General features: G+C 39.5%; 1 protein-coding gene across 1 annotated transcript in view; it reads right to left on the bottom strand.

Moving 5' to 3' along the window:
• SPESP1 (sperm equatorial segment protein 1) overlaps positions 1–7,451 on the bottom strand; it is a 29,691-nt gene extending 22,240 nt beyond the window's left edge. Inside the window, exon 1 of the mRNA XM_045449283.1 lies at positions 7,029–7,451. Within this exon, the coding sequence (XP_045305239.1) occupies positions 7,029–7,089 (61 nt within the window). The 5' untranslated portion in view covers positions 7,090–7,451. The remainder of the gene's footprint in view (positions 1–7,028) is intronic.
• Positions 7,452–23,612: the final 16,161 nt, after the last annotated feature.

A 23,612-nucleotide genomic window follows, 5' to 3' on the forward strand; every position in this document is an offset into this window, starting at 1 on the left:
GAGGAGCAGCTGGGACTTTCATCTTCACCATGTGGTAACAAGGCAACATTCATTTAAATCTATAAATCAGTTAAATCTCTAATTCAGTCAATCTATAACAGAAGATATAAATAAGATCTAGAGTCTTACGCATAATACCAAAAATATCCAGGTTTTAATCAAAAGACACTGGTCACAACAAGAACCAAGAAAATCTCCATTTGAATGAGCAAAGGCAGCAAAAGAAGCCAGCATGAATATGACACAGATGTTAGAATCATCTGACAGGGATTTAAAAGCAGCTATCATAAAAATGCTTCAACAAGCCATCATGCACATGCTTGACACAAATGAATAATAGAAAGTCTCAGCAAAGAACAAGAAAATCTCAGCAAAGAAACAGAATATCTAAAGAAGAACCAAACTGAAAGTTTTGAACTGAAAAACACAAAGACTAAAATGAAAAAAACCTTCATGGATAGGCTCACAACAGAATGGAGGGGACAGAGGAAAGAATCAGTGAACTGGAAGACAGAAAAATGGGAAATACCTAATGTGAAAAATAGAAAATGGACTGGAAAAAAAAAATGAACAGAGCCTCAGAGACTTGTGAGACTGTAACGAAAAGGCCTAACATTCAAGTCATCCAAGAAGAAAGAGGTTGAGTCTGAAAAAGTAATCAAAGACATATTAATAATAACTGGAAAAAACTCCAAGTTTGGCAAAAGACATGAACTTATAGATTCAAAAAGCTAAGTGAACTTCAAACAAAATAAGCCAAAAGAAATCCATGCTAAGACATATGGTCAAACTTCTGAAAACTAAAGACAAAGAAAAAAAAAAAGAAATAACACCTTATCTATAGTGGAAATACAATCTAAATGACAACTGGAATTCTTTTTTTAAATTTTTTTTTTCAACGTTTATTTATTTTTGGGACAGAGAGAGACAGAGCATGAACGGGGGAGGGGCAGAGAGAGAGGGAGACACAGAATCGGAAACAGGCTCCAGGCTCTGAGCCATCAGCCCAGAGCCTGACGCGGGGCTCAAACTCAAGGACCGCGAGATCATGACCTGGCTGAAGTCGGACGCTTAACCGACTGCGCCACCCAGGCGCCCCGACAACTGGAATTCTTATGAGAAACCATGGAGATCAGCAATATTTGTCAAGAGTTAAAAAAAAACAACCCAAAACTGTCAACCTGGAATTCTCTATCAAGGGAAAATATCCCTCAGGAATGAAAGAATGATCAATACCTCTCAGATGAAGGACAATTGAAAGAAGTTGCTGTCCAAAGACCTACCCTAAAAGAATGGCTAAATGAGGTTTGTTCAATAGAAAGAAACTGATAAAAGAAGGAATCTTGGAACACTGAGAAGGGAGAAAGAACAACAGGAAGAGCAAAAGCATGAGTAAAAGCCTGAGTAAATGCAACAGTTTCTTTCTCGGGTTTTCCAAATTACATTTGACAGCTGAAGCAAAATTTGCAATACTCTGATATGGTTCTCAGTGTATGTAGAGGAAATATTTAATGCAATTAGGCAATTATACTGCAAATGGGAGAGGTGAAGGACATAAAGGGAGGTAAGGTTTTGTTTAAAAAAATTTTTTTTAACATTTATTTACTTTTGAGAGACAGAGCACAAATGGGAGAGGGGCAAAGAGAGAATGAGACACAGAATCCGAAGCAGGCTCCAGCTCTGAGTTGTCAGCACAGAGCCCAACGTGAGCTCGAACCCACAAACCGTGAGATCAGACCTGAGCTGAGGTCGCATGCTTAACTGAGCCACCCAGGTGCCCCAGGGAGGTAAGGTTTTGACATTTCATTCAAACTGGTAAAATGTTGATACCAATAGACCATGATAAGTTATATATGCATAATGTAATACGTAGGTTATACAAAGAAATACACTCAAAAACACCTTAAGTCAGATGGAATTCTAAAAAAAAATCTGTATCTCTCAATATAAGATGGGTGCTATCTGACCATGTAATATACAACTTATGTTTTAAAAAACAAAGGCTTTTTTTTTTTTTAATTTTAGGGAGAGAGAGAGAGAGAGAGAAAGAGCATACGAATGGGGGAGAGGAGCAGAAGGGGAGAGGAGTAGTGTAGGAGAGGAAAAGTGGTGGGGGGATAGAGAAAGGAAGAGAGAATCTTGAGCAGGTGGCATGCTCAGGACAGAGCCCGCTGCAGGGCTCTCCTACGACCCGGGGATCATGACCTGAATCAAACTCAAGAGTTGGAAGCTCAACTGACTGAGCCACCAAGGTGCCCCTAAAAAACGAAGGCTTTAAAGCCCAAAAATACTGTTAATTTTTAAATATGTGGTTTGGTATAAGAATACATACCTGGTAAGGTAGTAGTAAAATGTTCCTTATAATTGGGGGAAACTCAGTAAAGGAAACTTTTTAACTTTCATACAAAGACAAAGAAGTTAAAGTTCAATGGAATACCTCTGGTCCTTGTGCTTTAAGGACTCACATGTTTTTACTTTGCCCATGGCCTGTAACCTCGATAGGGAAACTGGTGATCACACTCAAAATTTAACTAAGAATGATGGATGCCCATTTTTTCAAAGGTTCAAATATAACTAGGATTTTTATTACCACAAGAATGAAAAACGGAATGGTTTTATTGATAAGGAACTCATGTACATAAAGCTTAATATAGACCCGAGCAAGGAATCATGTATAGGTGGACCAGACTCTGGTTGAATGTCCTTAACTCTGGAGAACAATTTCTTTCTATTTTCCATCCATGTCATTAAGTGGGCTCACAAATAGACTTCCCTTATTCTACAGAAGTGCTGCAAATAAGAATATCTGAAATATTTCATCACATAAGAACTGCCAGCTAACACACCAACACCTTCAAATTAAAATGAACTTAAATCACAAAGATGAAGTACTTCCAACTCAAATCAAAGTTCTAATAACCGTGCTTCATTAGTGGGGTACACTCAAAGAATGGTCACAAAGAGAAACATTCTATCTTGTTATTCATCCAGCAGTTTTCCTATAATCTGTTAATTCACATTTAAATTTTTGCTGACAGGTAAAATGAACAATTATGTTCCCATGAATTAAGTGTTCCAGTTAAAGAAATATAACTTTAGGGTTGGGGGTGGAGGAAAGAGAGAGAGAGTCTGGTAAAAGGGTACAAACTTGCAGTTATAAAATGAGTAAGGCCTGAGGATCTAATGTATAACATATATACACTTGATCTTAGCCAAAAGGCCAAGAAGCGATAACGTATAACATATATAACATGGGGACTATGGTTGATATACACACAAAAAGGTAATTATGTAAGGTGATGCACTAATTAACTCAATAGTGGGAATCCTTTCACAGTATAGACATATATCAAATCATCACATGGTATACTTTAAATATATTAGTTTTCTCGGTTACACCTCAATAAGGCTGGGGGAGAAAAAAGAACTGTAACTTTGGGCTTTGCACTTCTTGGTATTTATGTTCTTGGTTAGTGTCTTCCCATAATGAATATGGGCTTGCCCAATGTGACTATCTTGGCCTATAGAGACATTAGTGAGTCTGACACAGCTTAAGCTTGATAAGAACTTACATACTGCGGTCCTGTAAAACTCCCTTTTAGAAGCAAGCTGCCGTGGTAGAAAGACATTTGGGCTAGACTACTGAAAGATAAGAAATCATGTAGAGAAAGACCTTGGAAGATAAGAAGCCATGTTGGATGTTCTCATCCCACTTGAGCTTCCAGCTGAATACAGCTGAATGACTGACCTCAACTCCACCTTATGAGGCAGAACTGTCCTGCTGAGCCCAGTCAACCCATAGAATCATGAGAAATAATAAATTTGGGGGGTGTTACTTTATTCTGCAACACATAACCAAAAAAGTGTCATATATTTATGTACACACACACATTTTTAAGTAATCCCTACACCCAACATGGGGCTTGAACTCACAACCCTGACATCAAGAGTCACATATTCTTGGGGCACCTGGGTGGCTCAGTCAGTTGAGTGTCTGACTTGGCTCAGGTCATGATCTCGCAGTCTGTGAGTTTGAGCCCCACATTGGGCTTTGTGCTGACAGCTCAGAGCCTGGAGTCTGCTTCAGATTCTGTCTCCCTCTCTTTCTTCCCCCCCCCCCCCACTCATGCTCTTTCTCTGTTAAAATAAATAAACGTTAAAAAAAATTTTTTTTTTGAAGAGTCACATATTCTACCAACTGAGCCAGCCAGGCACCCCAAATTACATTTTTTAAAAGGGATACAAATTTAATTCAGGTAAAAGGTTAAAAATCAGAAAGTTATCCCAGGAGTAATGTTAAATTTTAATTGGAACCAAAACAAACTGATGACTTTGAAATATATCTCTTCTAGTTCTGTTCAATAAAATGATGTAAATAACAATATCACCCCATCATGTAAGTCCGATATGTATCCCAGGTACTTTAGTCTCTAATACTATGTCCTATGTCTCCTCAGAAGGATGGTCGATCCCACTGAAAGAAGGGAAGATAAAAAGTGGTCTTGGGACAACCAGCTAATAAGAGAAAACAAGAAGTCTCTAAAAACACATGAGATCCTACCAAAACAACACAAAAAACAGCTCAAAAGAACAGAAAGACAGGACTTTTTTCTGATAAAACATCGAAGGACAGCCTAATGCAACTACTGTTATGCCTCCCCTCTGGACATTCCATATTAGATAATATGCTCCTCATAAACATTAATGAGGTATGTCACAACATTGCATGTACAGGTTTGAGAGACCCTCCCAGAGCCATAGCCTTGGGCCTTGAAACAGTGTAAAGTGAACTTGCAGCACCAGAACCAAGTGAATTTGATCTTTTGATTGTACTTGAAATAAAGAAAAGGAATCTGCTTTTCTTTTGAATTTATTTGCCAATACATTTCAACAATTATTATTGCTGTTTGCTGCTTTACTACTTCCTCTGCCTTCTGTGGTCTATTAGGACAAAGGCCTTCCTAGGGACAAAGATAGATGCCAAAAAACTTATATATTTAGCCTTCTTTAAACACCAATCTAGAGAAGCAAGTTAAGAGGTTTTCTGATCCTAGCTTGAAACAATCCTATATCATTAACTCTACTTTTGCTGATCGATCCAAAGAGATAACCGGGGGAAAAAAAAAACCAATTTAATTATAAGATATAAAAAAGAGCCTGCATGGCTCAATTGGTTAGGAGTCTGACTCTTGATTTTGGCTCAGGTCATGTGATCAAGGCTCACGTGGGGCTCCCCGCTGATAGCTGGGAGACTGCTTGGGATTCTTTCTTCTTTTCTCTCTCCCCCTCCCCTGCTCACATGTGTGAGCACACATGACCACTCTCTCTCTCAAAATAAATAAACTTAAAAAAAAAAGAAAAAAGAAAAAGAGCCCCAAAGCTAGTATTTCTCATTCTTGTGTTTGTAGCTTCAGGCTTATGAATATTTGGTGACTTAAAATTATAAAAAAATTATGTTGTGTCATCTGTATCTTCAACACAATACCACTCCTTTTTCATTTCCTGCGAGCTTTATGAAAGCTTAGGGAAGAGGACACACATACAAAAAAGAACAAGTCATGAAATGATGCAGTTAAGCAGGAGACTGCACTGAGTTAAGGATCCAGCAATCGCAGAGTGTGGTGTGTGACAATATTAACGTCTCTTCAATTAAAGTCTCCATACATGTCAGTCAGTTGCAACTTACTGATCTATGGCTACCAAAATGCAATAACTGATGTTAGTAATAATGACCATCAGACATCACGAAAAGATCTCTTCAGTATATTGTTCCTTTATGGCAAAGAAGAAAATTTTTACAAAAGATCTTTGTTTAAAATAGCTAACAATCATAAATGCTAGTACTTAAAGGGATGACTTTGGTATATGGCACTTTATCCAGAACTTTTCTCACCAGTATTCACGATTTAGGCTGTGTTGTATTTTCACTTCTTAAATCTAATTTTTTACTAAGACCTTTTAACAATTCTGAAATAGAGTTCTTCATAACTGGCATGCTCCTTAGTACTTTTTTCACACCTACCTGTTAAACTTTATTTATTTATTTGGGCAGGTCAACCCCAACATTAATAAAAGTTACAATGAACTACAGTTAAACTAGATGGATGAGCCTCGCAGTTACATCTGGAATATCAGACATGCACTTAAATATTTCAAGGTGTCCTCGTCAACATAGTAGTCTTAGCACGTCTGATCTTGATCTTACTAGTTTTCAGCTATTGGGGAGGGGCAGGAACAAGTCGTAAATTAGAATTCTGCTCAACGGAGGTTTTGACTCCTGTGCACTGGAGGATCCACTGTTGGGGGGCATAGGGGGACACAGAGTGTCCTAGACAGCCACCACAATCCACCTGCTCTCCGTGTTTCACCACAGGGGTCAAACTTTTTCTGTAAAGGGCCCGAAGTAAACATTTTAGGCTTTGCACGCCATCCCGTCTCTGTGGCAACTACTTAACTCCGCTGTTAAACAATGCGGTAAAGCAGCCATGGACAATTAATAAAAGAATGCGCATGGCTGTGTTCCAATAAAACTTTATTTATCAACAATGCCACTGGAATTTCATAGTTTTCCACAAGTCAGGAGCGAGTATATCTCATATTCACCTTTAAAAACGTAAAAGCCGTTCTTGGCCAGCCAACCTTACAAAAACAGGCCCCCTTGGCCCCACGGGCAGCAGTTTGCAGACCCCTGCTTTCTCTCACACGCAGCGACTCTGGCCAAGGGGAACGAGGTTAATGTCAAGGAATGTGTCCGCCAAGGGTGAGGAGGTCACACCCGCCAGCCCAGTGTGCCCAGCCCGGCGCATCCCGGGTGACGCCTGGGACCCGCTGCAGCGCTACCGGCGGCGCGCAGGTCGCGGCGGAGGAAGGCGCGAGTAGGAGAGGGATACACCTCCACAACGGAGGCCAGGACCCCGGGCAGTGAGGTGTGGTAAGAGTGCAGGACCGGGTCTCCGGCGGACCCCGGAGCAGGCAGCTTCCCCCAGGACTGTCCCCTGGGTCGCTGCCGCCGCAGGTCGGTCACTCACTCGGAAAGGCAGGCACGGATGAAAGCCATAGCAACAGCACAACTAGGACTAAGGACTTCATAGGCACCGTCCGCAGCACTCCGCCATGCGACGGGAACGTCCTGGGCCACCAGGCCGGGTACCTCAGGGCCGAAAAGAGAGGGTGTCAGCCGCGACAGTCCCTCCTCAGGGCCGTGGGCGCCCTACAACGGTTGTCCCCAGCGCGCAGGCGCAGCGAGGGCTTGGGGGGGCGGAGCGCGAGTGGCCGAGGCCCGCCCCTTCTTGGAGCAGCGCGCAGGAGACTGGGCCACAACGTTCTGCCCCGCCCCGGTGCGCATGCTCGCTTTGGCTTCCAAGCTCCGTGGCGGGCGCCGGCTCCGAATGTCTTGACGCCCGGGCAACTTCTGGAGCTACGAGGGCTGGGATGTGGCAGAGCTCGGCCGGCCGGTGGAAGCTGGGCGTGTGGCGGTGCTTGGAAGCTATGTGATGGAAGACATGGACAAGTAGTCTGGCAGTCGCAGCCGCGTGGAAGTGCTGTAGTGGGGGAAGCACTAGGCACTGTGGGCATCGAGGAGCCCCCCTCCCCAACCCAAAAGGGCGGGGAGGAGGTCCCCCCACGTGAAGAAAGCTGGGCGCTCCCACGCCCAGAGAACCAGAAATCGTTACGTCTAATTGCAGCGATTGGGAGGGAGCAGATGTTGGAAGTGAGAGAGGAGAGCTAGGTAGTCATTAAAGCCACTTTAAGGGGCTTGGGTTTGTTTTGTTCAAAAGACGCCCCCCCCCCCCGGTTTTTTTTTTTTTTTTTTGAAAAGACAAACTATGGAAACAAGCTATGGCGAATAGATGGGTGGGTTGTCTGGGGTTAGGATTGGGGAGAGCGTGACTATATAAGAGTATGTATGAAGAAGAGGAGTGATGGAGAGTTGTGGTGGCCTCAGATTCTATACGTGTGTTAAAATTCTTAGAACTGTTGGGACGCCTGGGTGACTCAGTCCGTTAAGAGTCCGACTGTTGGTTTCGGCTCAGGTCATGATCTCACGTGTGTGAGTTCGAGCCCCGCATAGGGCTTGGTGCTGACAGCGCAGAGCCTGCTTGGGATTCTCTCTCTCTCCTTCTCTCTGTGCCCCTCCCCCACTCACCCCCCACTCACTCTCTCTGTCTCTCTCTCAAGAATAAATAAACAAAACTTAAAATTCTTAGAACTGTACACCACCAAGAATAAGTTTACCATATGGTAATTTAAAAAATCCATAGGCACCCATATCTCTGCTTCAGGAAGCAAAGGGCCTGGGTTTCATTCTGAGGCAATGGGGAAATACTGCAAGGTTCAGAGCTGGGAAAGGTATAATTAGATTTGCATTTCAGAAAGCTCTCCTTGCAATGTCAGGAATGGGTTGGCAGGAAGGAAGCAAGACTGAGAGGCAGGGAGCCAAGTGAGAAGGCTGTTCCAGAAATCCTGGCATGGATTGATAGAGACCTGGACTCATACTGGCAGAGGACATGGGGCCTGTGGACAGAGTTGAGAGACATTTAATTAGAATCGACAAAACTGGGAGATTGTCTGAATGTGAGGACTGAGGGAGGAGATCATGCTCATGTTTCTGGCTGGAGCCCCTGGCATGTGGTGTGAGATGGGGAATACAGGAGTTTGGGAGGGGCGGTGGAGGAAGAGAAGTTTAGTTTCAACATTGTTCTGTTGAGATGGGCTTGGAACTACTACTGGCGGGGCCTGTCCAGTGAGCAGATGGATGCAGGGCCCCAGAGAGAGCTGAGGTGAAGAGGGAGGTGTAGGAGGCATCAAAATCTAGAAGAGGAGAAGTGTGAGATTGCCTGAGGAGAGCTTTCAGAGTTGAAGGCCACTGGGCCTAAGTCAGATCCTAGGAAACAATTCAGGCTAGAAAGAGGAGGAGGGACCTGCAAAGAAGGTCCTGAAAGGTCCTGAAAGAGGGGAGAGGAAAACCAGGAGAGAATGAAAGCTTCATTGGAGGGGGAGAGTCTAAGGCTGTCACATGCTTCTGAGAACTTCCATTTAGCAACAGGATCCTTGGCAGAAGCAGTTTCAGTGGAGTGGTTTATGCAGAATCCAGACCACGTGAGTTGAGGAATGACCAAGAGCCAAGGAAATAGGGACAGCTAGTACAGACAACTTTTTCAAGGTTGGTACGGGAATCTTGGATGTGCTCTACCAGTGTCTTAGCAGCCTTCTAGAATCAAATGATTACAACTACTTGGAAAGCAATTTGGAATATGTAACAACCCTTAACATAATATAAATACTATTTTATAAGTTATATAACATAAATTCAGAGGGGGATATGTCCTAAGATACCCATAATGGATCATTATCTATAATTTAATAAAAAATATAAGAGAATGGTACATTTTGTTTATAAAAGAACATTCTAAAATACTGTTAGAATACTGGGCCACTATTAAAATGGGGTTCATAAATTATATCTAATTTGGGGGAAATGTTCCCATTGGAGTGGATTATATTTGAGTTACTAATTGAGGTCCCACCCTCCCTGGGCTTCCTTGCCCCACTACCTTTCATTCCACCTTAATGCATGAGCCTCAGTGAAAGCTAGAATCTTGAACAGACAAGTCAAAAGAGGGGCTGGATTTTGTTTTTCAATTCATGATGTGGTTGAAAGTTAAACCACCTTTATAGGAGCGGGTGCTTAGGTGAAAAGTTTTGTTTCTGTTCATCTGTTTTGTTTGTATTTTCATTGGACATGCTTGACTTTGAATATCAAAAGCCAAGGAAACTGAGGACAGGAGAGCATAAACTATAGATTGGGGGTATCACCCCAACACAGACTGCGGTTTGCAGACAGAACCCCCCTGATAGGTTTTGGTGGTTGCAGAGATTTGTTCTCCCAAATTTGAGTGAAAGGCTGTTAAGTGAGAGGTTCAAATACGATGTCAGTTTGTTAGACCCAGGGTTGGGTTGTTTTTTGCTTTTTTGTGTGTTTACATAAATCCGGTAACACCTTAGCGGCTCTCATGGATCATCCAAATGGATGTGTTGAAGGGCACCTGGTTGGCTTAGTTGGAAGAGCGTTCAACTCTTGGTGTTGGGGTTGTGGGTTCAAGCCACATGTTGGCTATAGAGATTACTTAAGTAAATAAGCTTTAAAAAACAAAAAAAAACAAATGGACCTGGTGAAGTAGCCAAAGGATATCCTTACTGTGGAATTTTAGTTACCAAGAATGACTTTTAACTCTGTGTACTTTATGATCTATGTACTAACATAGGAAAATATCCAAAATAGGGTATTGAGTATCTTTTAAAGTGAAGAAAAATACGTATCAATTTATGTGAAATCATAGCACAGTTAAATATTTACATGAATACTCCAGAAATCTTTCTGGAAGAAAACACAGCAAGCTGATAACAGTGCTTGCTTCTAGGAAAAGGAATGAAATTGGGTGGAAAGAAGAGATTTTGAAGGGAGAATTTTTCTCTTTACTCTAATTTTTTCCTTATCCCTTGAATTTTTCCAAACAAGAGTGTATTATATATTATTAATTTCTCATGTAATTAAAAATGAAAACTTTTTACAAAATCTAGAAGCTTAGAAGAGAAACAGTAGCAAAAGTAATGGATATCTTATGCCTCGTACTTTCTCCTACTGATTCACTGAAATATTTTTTTTAACTTTTTTTTAACGTTTATTTATTTTTGGGACAGAGAGAGACAGAGCATGAACGGGGGAGGGGCAGAGAGAGAGGGAGACACAGAATTGGAAACAGGCTCCAGGCTCTGAGCCATCAGCCCAGAGCCCGACGCGGGGCTCGAACTCACAGACCGTGAGATCGTGACCTGAGCTGAAGTCGGACGCTTAACCGACTGCACCACCCAGGTGCCCTGTGATTCACTGAAATATTTTTAAGGTGACTAATTCACTAACAACAAAACAAAAATAGTATTTTGCCTGTATCTCTGTTTTACGTCTGGACTCTGTGGACTGTTCTGAAACTTAATCACACAGTATTAAGTTAAAATCATTTACTATTATATGATTTTTTTTCTCAGGGATGTATTGTATCTCCGCTTTATCATGATTCTTATGCTTCTCTATCACACACAGCACCTTGTTGGTGCCCGTAAAGATATACTAACATAACGGCTCATGCTCTTCCAACCTAAAGGAAGAGACACCAACCTTCCCTCCCTCTGAACTTCCCAGACCTATCAAAATCCACTTGTGTTTCAAGGCTCAAATGCCACGTTTGCTAGGAATCCACCCCTTCCTCAATTAGAATATATTGTATTTTCCCTATCCCATAATTCCATAGTGTTCTATTACAGCCATTTTTCATTGAATTACTGCATTTCATTTTTACAAGTCGACCCTCTTGACTAAAGTCTTTGAGGTCAAAGAAGCAGATCTAAATTATCCCTGCATTGCACCCTCCCCAGCCCAGCCAACGTCCTGCATTCACAGATTGCTCGATAAATGTATGTTTGAGTTCAAAGGAAATCAAAAGGTTGGGACTTTTATGTAGGCTTTTACAGAATCCCAAAAGAAACTAAGAATAGTTATTCAGCTGCAGAGACAACTTCAGGGAGTTCCTCAAGGAGGAACAAGGAGTTCCTCAGCTCTTAAGTGTCTGTGATGCCATTATTTAAGCCCAGGTGAAACAAATGGCACTGGTCTCATCATCTGCTCTTTTCTCCATATACCCCTCCAAGTAATTCTGGACAATAAATTCCTAATTGTGGAATTTCTGTCAAATGGATTGTACCAACTTCCATACCCATCAATAGTATAATGACTTACTAATCCTGGGTGTCATCATCTTTGAAGACCAACCATATTAAATATGGTATCTTGTTCTTTTCATCTGTTTTACTTTGTTTTTCAGTGAGGCAAAGAATTCTGCCTACTCTCCCTCCATGCCCCCACCTAGAACTTGCCCTTTTCTTCTTCTAGGGTGTATCTGAAGCCCGCATTTACCTGCTCTGTATTCTTTCACCTGTTGACCCAATGGATTTTTTTTAATGTTTATTTATTTTTGGGAGAGAGAGAGCATGAGCTGGGAAGGGGCAGAGAGAGGAGACAGAGAATCTGAAGCAGGCTCCAGGCTCCAAACTGTCAGCACAGAGCTGACGCAGGGCTCCAACTCACAAACTGAGAGATCACGACCTGAGCCAAAGTCAGACACTTAACTGACTGAGCTACCCAGATGCCCCAACCCAATGGATTCGAATTCATAGGCTATGGTTAGCTAGAGTTATGTTTGTCTCCCTGGAGAATGAAGCACATTTGGGAAGTCCTGCCCCCATCACCGTAAATCATGTCCCCAATCTTTGCCACTGCCCCCACTATTCTGGAACCAAAGCACAGGGCAGCCTGATCATAGCCCTTGCCTTATGTAATGCCAATGCAATTTTCAGATCTGAGATCTCAAATGTCACTTCCTAACAGCACTTGGCACTATTCTGGAAGAATAGCTGAAGTTCAATATTTACTAAATGAATCCACCCATCTCCCTACCCAACCATCTACTCCACAGTTCTAAAAATCCTAACACTAAAAATCCTAACAGGAGCACCAGCGACTTTGTCAGAGAAGGACTTCAGCCACCTGGGGGCGGCAGAGCCTCGCCAATGGCTGGCATGGTACTTGCAATTACTTCTGAGCATCACTCCGGCTGGGAGTCTGGGAAGTTGGTTCTGATTTTGTTGTGCTGGAGCATGTTTTGCTCTCGTGTGTTTTGTCTTATTCTCATGCCTTGCACTCTGAACACACCAAATAGCATTTAATAATAGTAAAAATGATTACATAATAATAGCCTTTGTCCTCCAACAGAGATTTTCTTCAGCGCAGGCGGTCTAGAGGAATGTTGCACATCGAGTCTTCCACTAACTGCTGAAGCTACTCCATTTGCACTTACATTAAAGACAGACCTTGCGGGGCGCCTGGGTGGCGCAGTCGGTTAAGTGTCCGACTTCAGCCAGGTCACGATCTCGCGGTCCGTGAGTTCGAGCCCCGCGTCGGGCTCTGGGCTGATGGCTCAGAGCCTGGAGCCTGTTTCCGATTCTGTGTCTCCCTCTCTCTCTGCCCCTCCCCCGTTCATGCTCTGTCTCTCTCTGTCCCAAAAATAAATAAACGTTGAAAAAAAAATTTTAAATAAAATAAAATAAAGACAGACCTTGCCTGAAATCAATTTGTAAAATGAGACCTGGAAGCACACAGAGGAGGTAGGCTTACTGTTAGGATTGCCCTCTTTCACTAGGCTCTGCACCACTTGAGGTAGGCAAATGCATTTTTTATTCCCAATACAGGATTCTGAATTGGATCCATGGGATGTATTTATTTTGTTTTAATGTATGAGTGGCAAAGAAATTTTGGAATGTGGATGAGAAGAGCTGGGAAGGGGTTGGAAGTATGTGAACCTAGGAATGTTTTTAGTTCTTTCCAGGGAAACTCTCCCTCTTTCCTTTTAGCTCTACAAAGTCAGTGTGCAAAATCCCATGAAAGTCTTAGAATGTAGTTGGTGACTTACAGAGATGTCAGAACAATGATTTATTGCCCCATGGATCCATCTACTTAGGAGGGTCCTGGAATTCTAAAAGAGCTCTCAATACAAATTAAATTTTAATTCACTTAACTTTTGAAAAATGTTACATGTCCCCACTAAATAGAAAGATTCTGAAGGACAGGGACTGTATCTTTTTGTGTTTGTGTCCCAGGGACTTTTCACAGAATGTACTCTATAAGTATTTGTTGAATAACTTGAAATTTTCTTGCCAAAACCACCAAATAAAATAGAAAGTGACCTTGGGTAAGAAGGACCTTAATCTCTCTGGATCTCATTTTCCTTTTCCTTCAAATAATAACCCTTTGTATTTGAATACTTGCTTTAGTCTAAACCTTACAGACTCTATATTTCCTTTTCTACTCAAGTATAACAGAAGGTAGATTAAATATGTATTAGCATCCCAGCTCCATATATGAGAAAATTGAGATCCAGGCTAAAAGATTTGGTTACCTCGCCACATCCTCATGCACTAAAACTACAAAACACAGGTCTTTGCCTCTAAGTACAGCATGCTTTTCACTGTACTTCTCCGGGCGTACCTGGAGACGGGGCATCTGGGTGGCTCAGTCAGTTGAGCACCTGACTTTGGCTCAGGTCATGAGCTCATAGTTTGTGGTTCAAGCCCCACATTGGGCTCACTGAGTCAGCACAGAGCCCACTTCAGATCCTCTGACTCCCCCTCTCTCTGCCCCTCCCCCACCCATGCTCTCTCTTTCCTCTCTCAAATATAAATAAACATTTAAAAATTTTTAAAAAGATAATTGTACTAGTCAGTCTCCTCAAACTGCTTTTCTGGCCCCAGCAATGGTTCTCAGTCCTCACAGCACAGAGTTAGTACAGAGCTTTTTATTTATTTAAAAAATTTTTATTTAGTTTATTTATTTACTTTGGTGGGAAGGGGCAGAGAGAAAGGGAAAGACAGAATCCCAAACAAGCTCCATACTGTCACCGCAGAGCCCAACGTGGGGCTCAAACTCATGAACCATGAGATCATGACCTGAGCCGAGATCAAGAGTTGGACACTCAACTGACTGAGCTGTCTAGGTGCCTCAGTACAGAGCTTCTTAAAAATAACCAGTAATCAAGACTTTGTGGTATTGGCAGCAGAGGGATAGACACATAGATCAATGGAACAGAATAGAAAATCCAGAAAGAGACTCAGACATACGTGCCCAACTGATTTTTTACAAAATGCAAAAGTGGGGGTACCTGAGTGGCTCAGTAGGTTGAATGTCTGACTCTTGATTTCAGCTCAGAGTGAAATCAGATTTCAGCTCAGGTCATGATCCCAGGCTTGTGTGATTGAGGCCCACAACAGGCTCCATACTGAGCAGGGACCCTGCTAAAGATTCTCTCTCTCTCTCTCTCTCTCTCTCCATACTGAGCAGGGACCCTGCTAAAGATTCTCTCTCTCTCTCTCTCTCTCTCTCTCCTTCTGCCCCTCTCCCCTGCTTGCCCACGCTCTCTCACTCTCTCTCTAAAAATAGATAGATAGATAGATAGATAGATAGATAGATAGATAGATAAAAGCAAAACCAATTCCGTGGAAAAAGGATAAACTTTTCTAGAAATATGGCTGGAGCAATTGGACATCCATAGGTTAAAAAATATAACTGAACCTAAACTTCACACCTTTCACAAAAATTAATTCAAAAAGGGTCACTGTAAAATTTTAGGGAAAAAATAGAAAAACTCTTTAGGATTTAGAGCTGGGCAAAAATTTCTTACATTTGACACTAAAAGCATGATCTATACAACAAAAAATTGAAAAATTGGACTTCATCAAAATGACACTTTTTTCCAAGAAAGACCCTTGTTAAAAGAATGAAAAGACAAGTTATAGCTTAGAGAAAATATCTGTGAACAACTAATCTGACAAGCACTATTATCTAGAATATACAAGGAATTCTCAAAACTCAGAAGGTAAGAAAAAATTCAATTAGAAATGGGCGAGACACACGTCATTGAAGAGATTCTACGTGTGGCAAATAATACACATGAAAAGATATTTAATTATCATTAGCCATTAGGGAATTGCAAATTAAAATCACCACAAGGTACAACTTCACACATTAATTTGAGTGACTAAAATAAAAATAGTGACAACACCAAATGCTGCCAAGAATGCAGGGAAAGGGGCTGACTGGCTTAGTCAGTAGAGCCTGTTATTCTTGATCTTGGGGTCATGAATTCAAGCCCCATGTTCGGTATAGAGATTATTTAGATTAAAAAAAATGCAGAGAAACAGGATTATTCATAATTGCTGTTGGGATGTAAAATGGCATAACCATTATGGATAACAGTTTGGCATTTTCTTATAAAACTAAACAAAACAACTATATGACTCAGCAGTTTCAATCTTGGGCACTTATCAAAGAGAACTGAAAATTTAGGTTTATACAAAAACCTTGACATGATTCTTCATAGCAACTTTATTCATAATAACCAAAAGTGTTGGAAACAACTTAGCTGTTATTCAGATGAATTGACTCTTCTACATATTATGTCCTTGTTTGTCTCATTAGAGTTTTTGAATTAAGGTCTATTTTTTCCTGATTTTAGTATAGTCATACAGTTCTGTTTGGGTTACTATTTGTATGGGGATCTCTTTCTACAAACTTTCACTCTCAACCTATGCATGTTTTTAGATCTAAAGTGACTCTCTTGTAGGTAAAGAGTTTCTCAGACAAACAAACTAAAGGAGTTTGTGACCACTACACCAGCCTTGCCAGAATTATTAAAGCAGTCTCTTTGAGTGGGAAGAAAAGACCAAAAGTGACAAAAACTAGAAAGAATAGAGAAAATCTCCAGAAACAACAAAAAAACAAATAATAAAATGGCATTAAATACATATCTATCAGTAATTACTCTGGATGTAAATGGACTAAACACTCCAATCAAAAGACATAGGGTAACAGAATGGATTAAAAGAGAGAGAGAGAGAGAGAGAGAGAAAGAGGGAGGGAGGGAGGGAGAGAGAGAGAGAGACCCATCTATATGCTGCCTATAAGAGATTCATTTTAGACCTAAGACACCTGCAGATTGAAAGTGAGGAGATAGAGAAACATTTATCATGCAAATGGTGTCAAAAGAAAACCAGTTACAATACTTATATCAGACAAACTAGATCTTAAACCAATGACTCTAACAAGAGATGAAGAAGGGCACCATAGTAATAAAGGGGACTAGATCCAACAAGATCTAACAATTGAAAATATTTATGCCCCCAACTTGAAACACTCAAATATATAAAACAATTAATAACAAATATAAAGGAACTAGAAAATACTATTATAATACAATAATAGTAAGGGGTTTTAACAACCCACTTACATCAGTGGACAGATCACCCAAAAACAGAAAATCAATGAGGAAACAGTGACTTTGAATGACACCCTGGAGCAGATGGACTTAACAGATATAGTAAAAACATTTCATCCTAAAGCAGCAGAATACACATTCTTTTCAAGTATATATGGGACATTCTCCAGAATAGATCATATACCAGGTCACAAACCAGACCTCAACAACTACAAAAAGATTGAGATCATACCATGAATATTTTCTGACCACAATTCTATGAAGCCTGAAGTCAACCACAAGAAAAAATTTGGAAAGAACACAAATACATGGAGGTGAAAGGACATGCCACTAAAGAATGACGGGGTCAGCCAGGAAATTGATGATGATGATGATGATGATGATGATGATGGTGAAGGAGGAGGAGGGGGAGGGGGAGGAAGAGGAGGAGGAGGAGGAACCAAATACATGGAAACAAAAGAAAACAAGGACACGACACAGTCCAAAACTTTTGGGATGCAGCAAAAGCAGTCATAAGAGGGAAGTATATAGAAATACAGACCTACCTCAAGAAGCAAGAAAAATCTCAAATAAATCTAACTTTACACCTGAAAGAGCTGGAAAAAGAACAATAGACAAAGCCTAAAGTCAGCAGCAGAAGAGAAATAATAAAGATTAAAGCAGAAAAAAATAATACAGAAACAAACAAAAAACCCAGCAGAATAGATCAATGAAACCAGGAGCTAGTTCTTCGAAAAAGTTAACAAAATTGACAACCCCTTAGCCAGACTTATTAAAAAGAGAAAGGACCCCAATAACTAAAATCACAAATGAGAGAGGAGAAATAACAAACACCACAGAAATATAAACAATTATAAGAAAATTATTATCAGAAATTATATGCTACCAAATTGAACAATCTGGAAGAAATGGGTAAGTTCCTAAAAACATATAAACTTCCAAAACTGAAACAGGAAGAAATTGAAAACATGAACAGACTGATAACCAGCCAAGAATTTGTTTCAGTAATCAAAAATCTGCCAACAAACAAAAGTCCAGGGCCAGATGGCTTCCCAGGAGAATTCTACCAAACATTTAAAGAAAAGTTAATACCTATTCTTCTCAAACTATTCCAAAAATAGCAATGGAAGGAGAACTTCCAAACTCATTCTATGAGGCCAACATTACCCTGATTCAAAAACTGGACAAAGAGCCTGCTATAAAAGAGAACTACAGGTAAATATCCCTGATAAACACAGATGCAAAAGTTCTCAACAAAATACTAGCAAATCAAATCCAACAGTACATAAAAGAATCATTTGCCACAAGCAGGTGGGATTTATTCATGGGCTGCAAGAGTGGTTCAATATTTGCAAACCAATCAACATGACACACCACATTAATAAAAGAAAGGATATGGGGCGCCTGGGTGGCTTGGTCAGTTAGGCATCCGACTTCGGCTCAGGTCATGATCTCACGGTTGGTGGGTTTGGGCCCTGCATTGGGCTCTGTGCTGACAGCTCAGAGCTTGGAGCCTGCTTAGGTTTCTGTATCTCCCTCTCTCTCAGCCCCTCCCCTGCTCTCTCTCTCTCTCTCTCTCTCTCTCAAAGGTGAATAAACATTAAAAAAAATCTTTTAAAAATAAAAGGATAAGAACCATATGATCCTCTCAACAGATACAGAAAAAGAATTTGACAAACTACAACATCCATTCATGATTAAAAAAAAAACCCTCAACAAAGTAGGGATAGAGGGGACATACCTCAACATAATAAAGGTCATATATGAAAAGCCACAGCTAAGATTATCCTCAATGGGGAAAAACTGAGCACTTTTCCTCTACTATCAGGAATAAGACAGAGATTTCCACTGTCACTACTGTTATTTAACATAGTACTGGATGTCCTAGTCTTAGCAATTAGACATGAAAAGAAATAAAAGCCATCCAAATCAGAAAAAAGTAGTCAAACTTTCACTATTTGCAGATGACATTATACAATATATTGAAAACCCAAAAGACTCCACCAAAAAATTGCTAGAATTGATACATAAATCAAGTAAAGTCATAGGATAAAAAAGCAATGTACAGAAATCTGTTGCATTTCTATACGCCAATAATGAAGCAGCAGAAAGAAAAATCAAGGAATTGATACCATTTACAATTGCACCAAAAACCATAAGATACCTAGGAATAAACCTAACCAAAGAGGTGAATGGTCTGTGCTCTGAAAACTATAAAACATTCATGAAAGAAATCGATGACACAAAGAAATGTAAAAACATTCTATCCTCATGGATTGGAAGAACAAATATTGTTAAAATGTCTATATTACCTACAGCAATCTACACATTTAATGCAATCCCTATCAAAATACCAACATCCTTTTTCACAGAGCTAGAACAAACAATACTAAAATTTGTATGAAACCACAAAAGATCCCAAATAGCCAAAGAAATCTTGGAAAAGGAAAGGCAAAGCTGAAGGCATCACAATTCCAGATTTCAAGTTATATAACAAAGCTGTAGTAATCAAGACAGTATGGTACTGGCACTAAAATAGACACATAGATCAATGGAATAGAATAGAAATCCCAGAAATGACCACACAACTATATAGTCAACTAATCTTCAACAAAGCAGGAAAGATTATCCAATGGGAAAAAGACAATCTGACAAGTGGTGTTTGGGAAACTGGACAGCAACATGCAAAAGAATGACTGGACCACATTCTTACACTGTACACAAAAATAAATTCAAAATGGATTAAATACCTAAATGTGAGACAGGAAACCATCAAAATCCTAGAGGAGAACACAGGCAAAACCTCTTTGATATTGGCCATAGCAACTTCTTATTAGATATGTCTCCTGAGACAAGGGAAACAAAAGCAAAAATGAACTATAGGAATTACATCAAGATAAAAAGCTTCTACAAAGTGAAGAAAACAATCAACAAAACTAAAAAGCAACCTTTGGAATGGGAGAAGATATTTGCAAGAGATATATCTGATAAAGGGTTAGTATCCAAAATATGAAAAGAATTTATAAAACTCAACACCAAAAACAAATAATCAGTTAAAAAATTGGCACAAAACATGAATCAACATTTTTCCAAAGAATATATACACATGGCTAATAGACATATGAAAAGGTGTTCAACATCACTGACCATCAGGGAAATACAAATCAAAACTACAATGATATCACCTTACACCTGTCAGAATGGCTAAAATTAACAACACAGGAAACAACAGGTGTTGGCAAGGATGTGGAGAAAGGGGAACCCTCTTACACTGTTGTGAGAATGCAAACTGGTGTGGCCACTCTGGAAAACAGTATGGAGGTTTCTCAAAAAGTTAAAAATAGAACTACCCTATGACCCAACAATTGCACTACTAGATATTTATCCAAAGGATACAAAAATTTTGATTAAAGAGGCACATGCACCCCAATGTTTGTAGCAGCATTATCAACAATAGCCAAATTGAAGGCGTGCGTGTGTGTGTGTGTGTGTGTGTAATGGAATATTACTCAGCCATATAAAGGAATGAAATCTTGCCATTTGCAATGACATTGATGGAGCTAGAGAGTATTATGCTAAGCAAAATAAGTCAGCAGAGAAAGACAAATACCATATGAATTCACTCATATGTGGAATTTAAGAAACATTACAGATGAACGTAGGGGAAAAAAAGAAAAAAAAAGGGACAAACCAGAAAACAAACTCTTAGAGAACAAGCAGGGTTACTGGAGGGGAGGTGGGTGGGGGTATGGGTTAAGTGGGTGATGAGTATTAAGGAGGGAATATGTTGTGATGAGCACTGAGCGTTGTATGTAAGTGATGAATCACTAAATTTTATACCTGAAACTAAAATAATAAGAATAATAAAAGAGTCTATTTTAATCAATAATATTGCATCATAGTTTTTTAAAAATCATTCTGCCAATCTCTGCCTTTTGTTGGAGAGTTTAATTCATTCATACTTAACGTGATTATTGATAAAAGACCTTTTCATTTACCTTTTTTTTTTCTGTATATCTTATACCTTTTTTGTTCCTCCATTTTCTCCATTACTGCTTCTTTGGTGCTCATTAATTTTTTTGTAGTGTAGCATTTTGACTCCTGTCTCATTTTCTTTTGTATATCATTTTTAGATATTTTCTTAGTGGTTACCATGAAGATTACCTAAACGGCAATCTAGTTTGAATTGATTCCAACTTAACTTTAACAGCATACAAAATTCTGCTCCTATACATCTCCATTTCTTCCTTAGGTTGTTTTGTTTTTTGTTTTTTTACAAATTACATCTTATACATTGTGCACCCATGACATAGACTCAGTGATTGTTTTATGCATTTGTCTTTTAATCATGTAGGATATAAAAAGTAGAGTTAGAAACCAAAAATACAGCAATGTTGGCTTTTATATTTACCTATGTAGTTACATCTACTGGAGAGCTATATTTTTCATATGGCTTTGAGTACTGCTTAAAGTCTGTTCATTTCAACCCAAAGAACACTTTTAAGTATTTCTTATATGGCATTTCTACTAGCAACAAATTCCTTTACTTTTTGCCTATCTAGGAGTGTCCTAATTTCTCCTCCATTTTAGAAGGATAATTTTGCCATATACACAATTCTCAGCTGCCAGTTTTTTTCTTTCAGAACATTAAAAAATGTCATCTCACTCCCTTCTGGCCTCCATATGTCTGATGAAAAATCTAATGATGAGAAGTCTCTAATCTTTGTTATAAGTGATGTCTGAAGTCTCTTTTTTCAGTTTGTATTCACATAATGTTTTAACAGGTTTCCTTGAATTCCAGGAACTGAATGGCAGAGAGACTTCTCCAGTCTTCGTACATTGGCTCAGTTCTAGGACACTCCTTCAACGCTCCTTCAACTTGTTTCAATTCCTAATTTCTCCGGCTGGAATTTCCAGTATGATGAATAGTAGTGACAAAAGAGGGCATGCTTCTCTTGATTCTAATCTTAAAGGGAGATTTTAGTCTTTCACTATTGAATATGGTGTTATTTGTGGGTTTTTCATAAATGCCCTTCTTGGTTTGTTGTTGTTGTTATTTTAGCTTTTGTTTTCATCAAGCCTGTACAGAACCACTGATCTTATTACAGAAGAGAAGCACAGAATGTTGGAAGTAGAAAGGACCTCAGAGTTTATAGTCCAAATCTCACATTGTACAGATAGAGAAGCTGAGGCTACATGTCTTATCCAAGTTCACTAAGGTTGTTGAAGGCAGAACCTGGACCAATAATAATAACTATGATTTATTACCTGCCTACTAAATGCCAGTTATGAACACTATTCATTTATTCATTTATTCTTTATATTAATACTCTGAGGTAGATATCATTATTTCCATGTTATAAATGAGGATGCTGAAGCTTGGTGAGTTTAAGAAAATTGTTCAGCTAGTGAGTTGATGAGCTGGTGAGCCTGGTTGATCTTCTTATGTCATAAAGTAAGGAAACTTTCACAGGCTTATAAAAGCTTGTCAACAGGAATAAACTGAGGATCAAAAAATATTTAATGTAATTGGTTGAAGTATTTAGAACTCATAGTGATATTATATTATAAATTCACAACGCAACTTGAATAAGAGTAAAACAATACGCTCATTTATTACCAGTAGTGGTGGCTATAGCATTAACTTTGAAAATTGGTAATTAAAGGAAAGTAATTAAGCATTTATTCCATTTTTTCATTAGGATCAGTTATCAGGATAATCAGATTAACCTTGTTGATGAGGGAGAGTCTGATATATAGAGGAATGCTGGATAATAAATGTTGAAGGAATAACAGAATTAGAAAATCAATTTACAACCCCTAATGAAATAGTTGATTCATGCAAGGATCAACAAAATATGTTAAAAGCATTAGGTGAAAGACTGATGGGAAACTGGTATTTTACATATTCACAAGATTTTACCCCACAGGTTACTTGCTAAGCAAGTAATAATTCTAGTAACAGGCTATCATCTTAACCCAATGATCACACTTAGCATTGCAAATATTGGGAGAACTAGATTCATGTGCCTTTTAACATGATGAAATACGAAGTACACAGCACCATCTATGAGGTAATTTTTGCCAAAAAATATTTAACTTCTGATTGAAAGGAAGGAGAAGGGATAGAAAAACAACTCATACCACTGGATGAAGAAGCAAGCAGACAAGTCCAGAAGGTGTGGCTTCAACAAGTGAATGGTAAGATAGTTTAAGGTTGAGGAGACATACAATAAGATAATAAATGAATAAATCAGCTATAAAGATATTTGGGGGACAGTTGGAAAATCTTGAGTAACTTCTAGATATTAGATTATATGAAGGAATTATTGTTGTTAGAGATGATAAAGTTATTGTGGTCATGTAGGGAAGTTACCTTTTTACTTTTTTTTAAGTTTATTTATTGAGAGAGAGAGAGAGGGAGGATGATCAGGGGAGGGACAGCAAGAGAGGAAGAGATAGAGAGAGAATCCCAAGCAGGCTCTGCACTGTCAGCTCAGAGCTGGATGCAAGACTTGATCTCATGAACTGTGAGATCATGACTTGAGCTAAAAACAAGAGTCAGACACTCAACTGACTGAGCCACCCAGGCACCCCATGACCTTGCTTTTCAGAGATGCCTACTGAAATACTTAGGGTAAAATAATGATGTCTATGTTTACAACATCTCAACAATAAGACCAATATGGCAAACATGGCAAATATTAACAGTTGTTAACTCTAGTTGATTGG

This window comes from Leopardus geoffroyi, chromosome B3 (genome assembly GCF_018350155.1).
Source record: "Leopardus geoffroyi isolate Oge1 chromosome B3, O.geoffroyi_Oge1_pat1.0, whole genome shotgun sequence".
NCBI lineage: Eukaryota > Metazoa > Chordata > Mammalia > Carnivora > Felidae > Leopardus > Leopardus geoffroyi.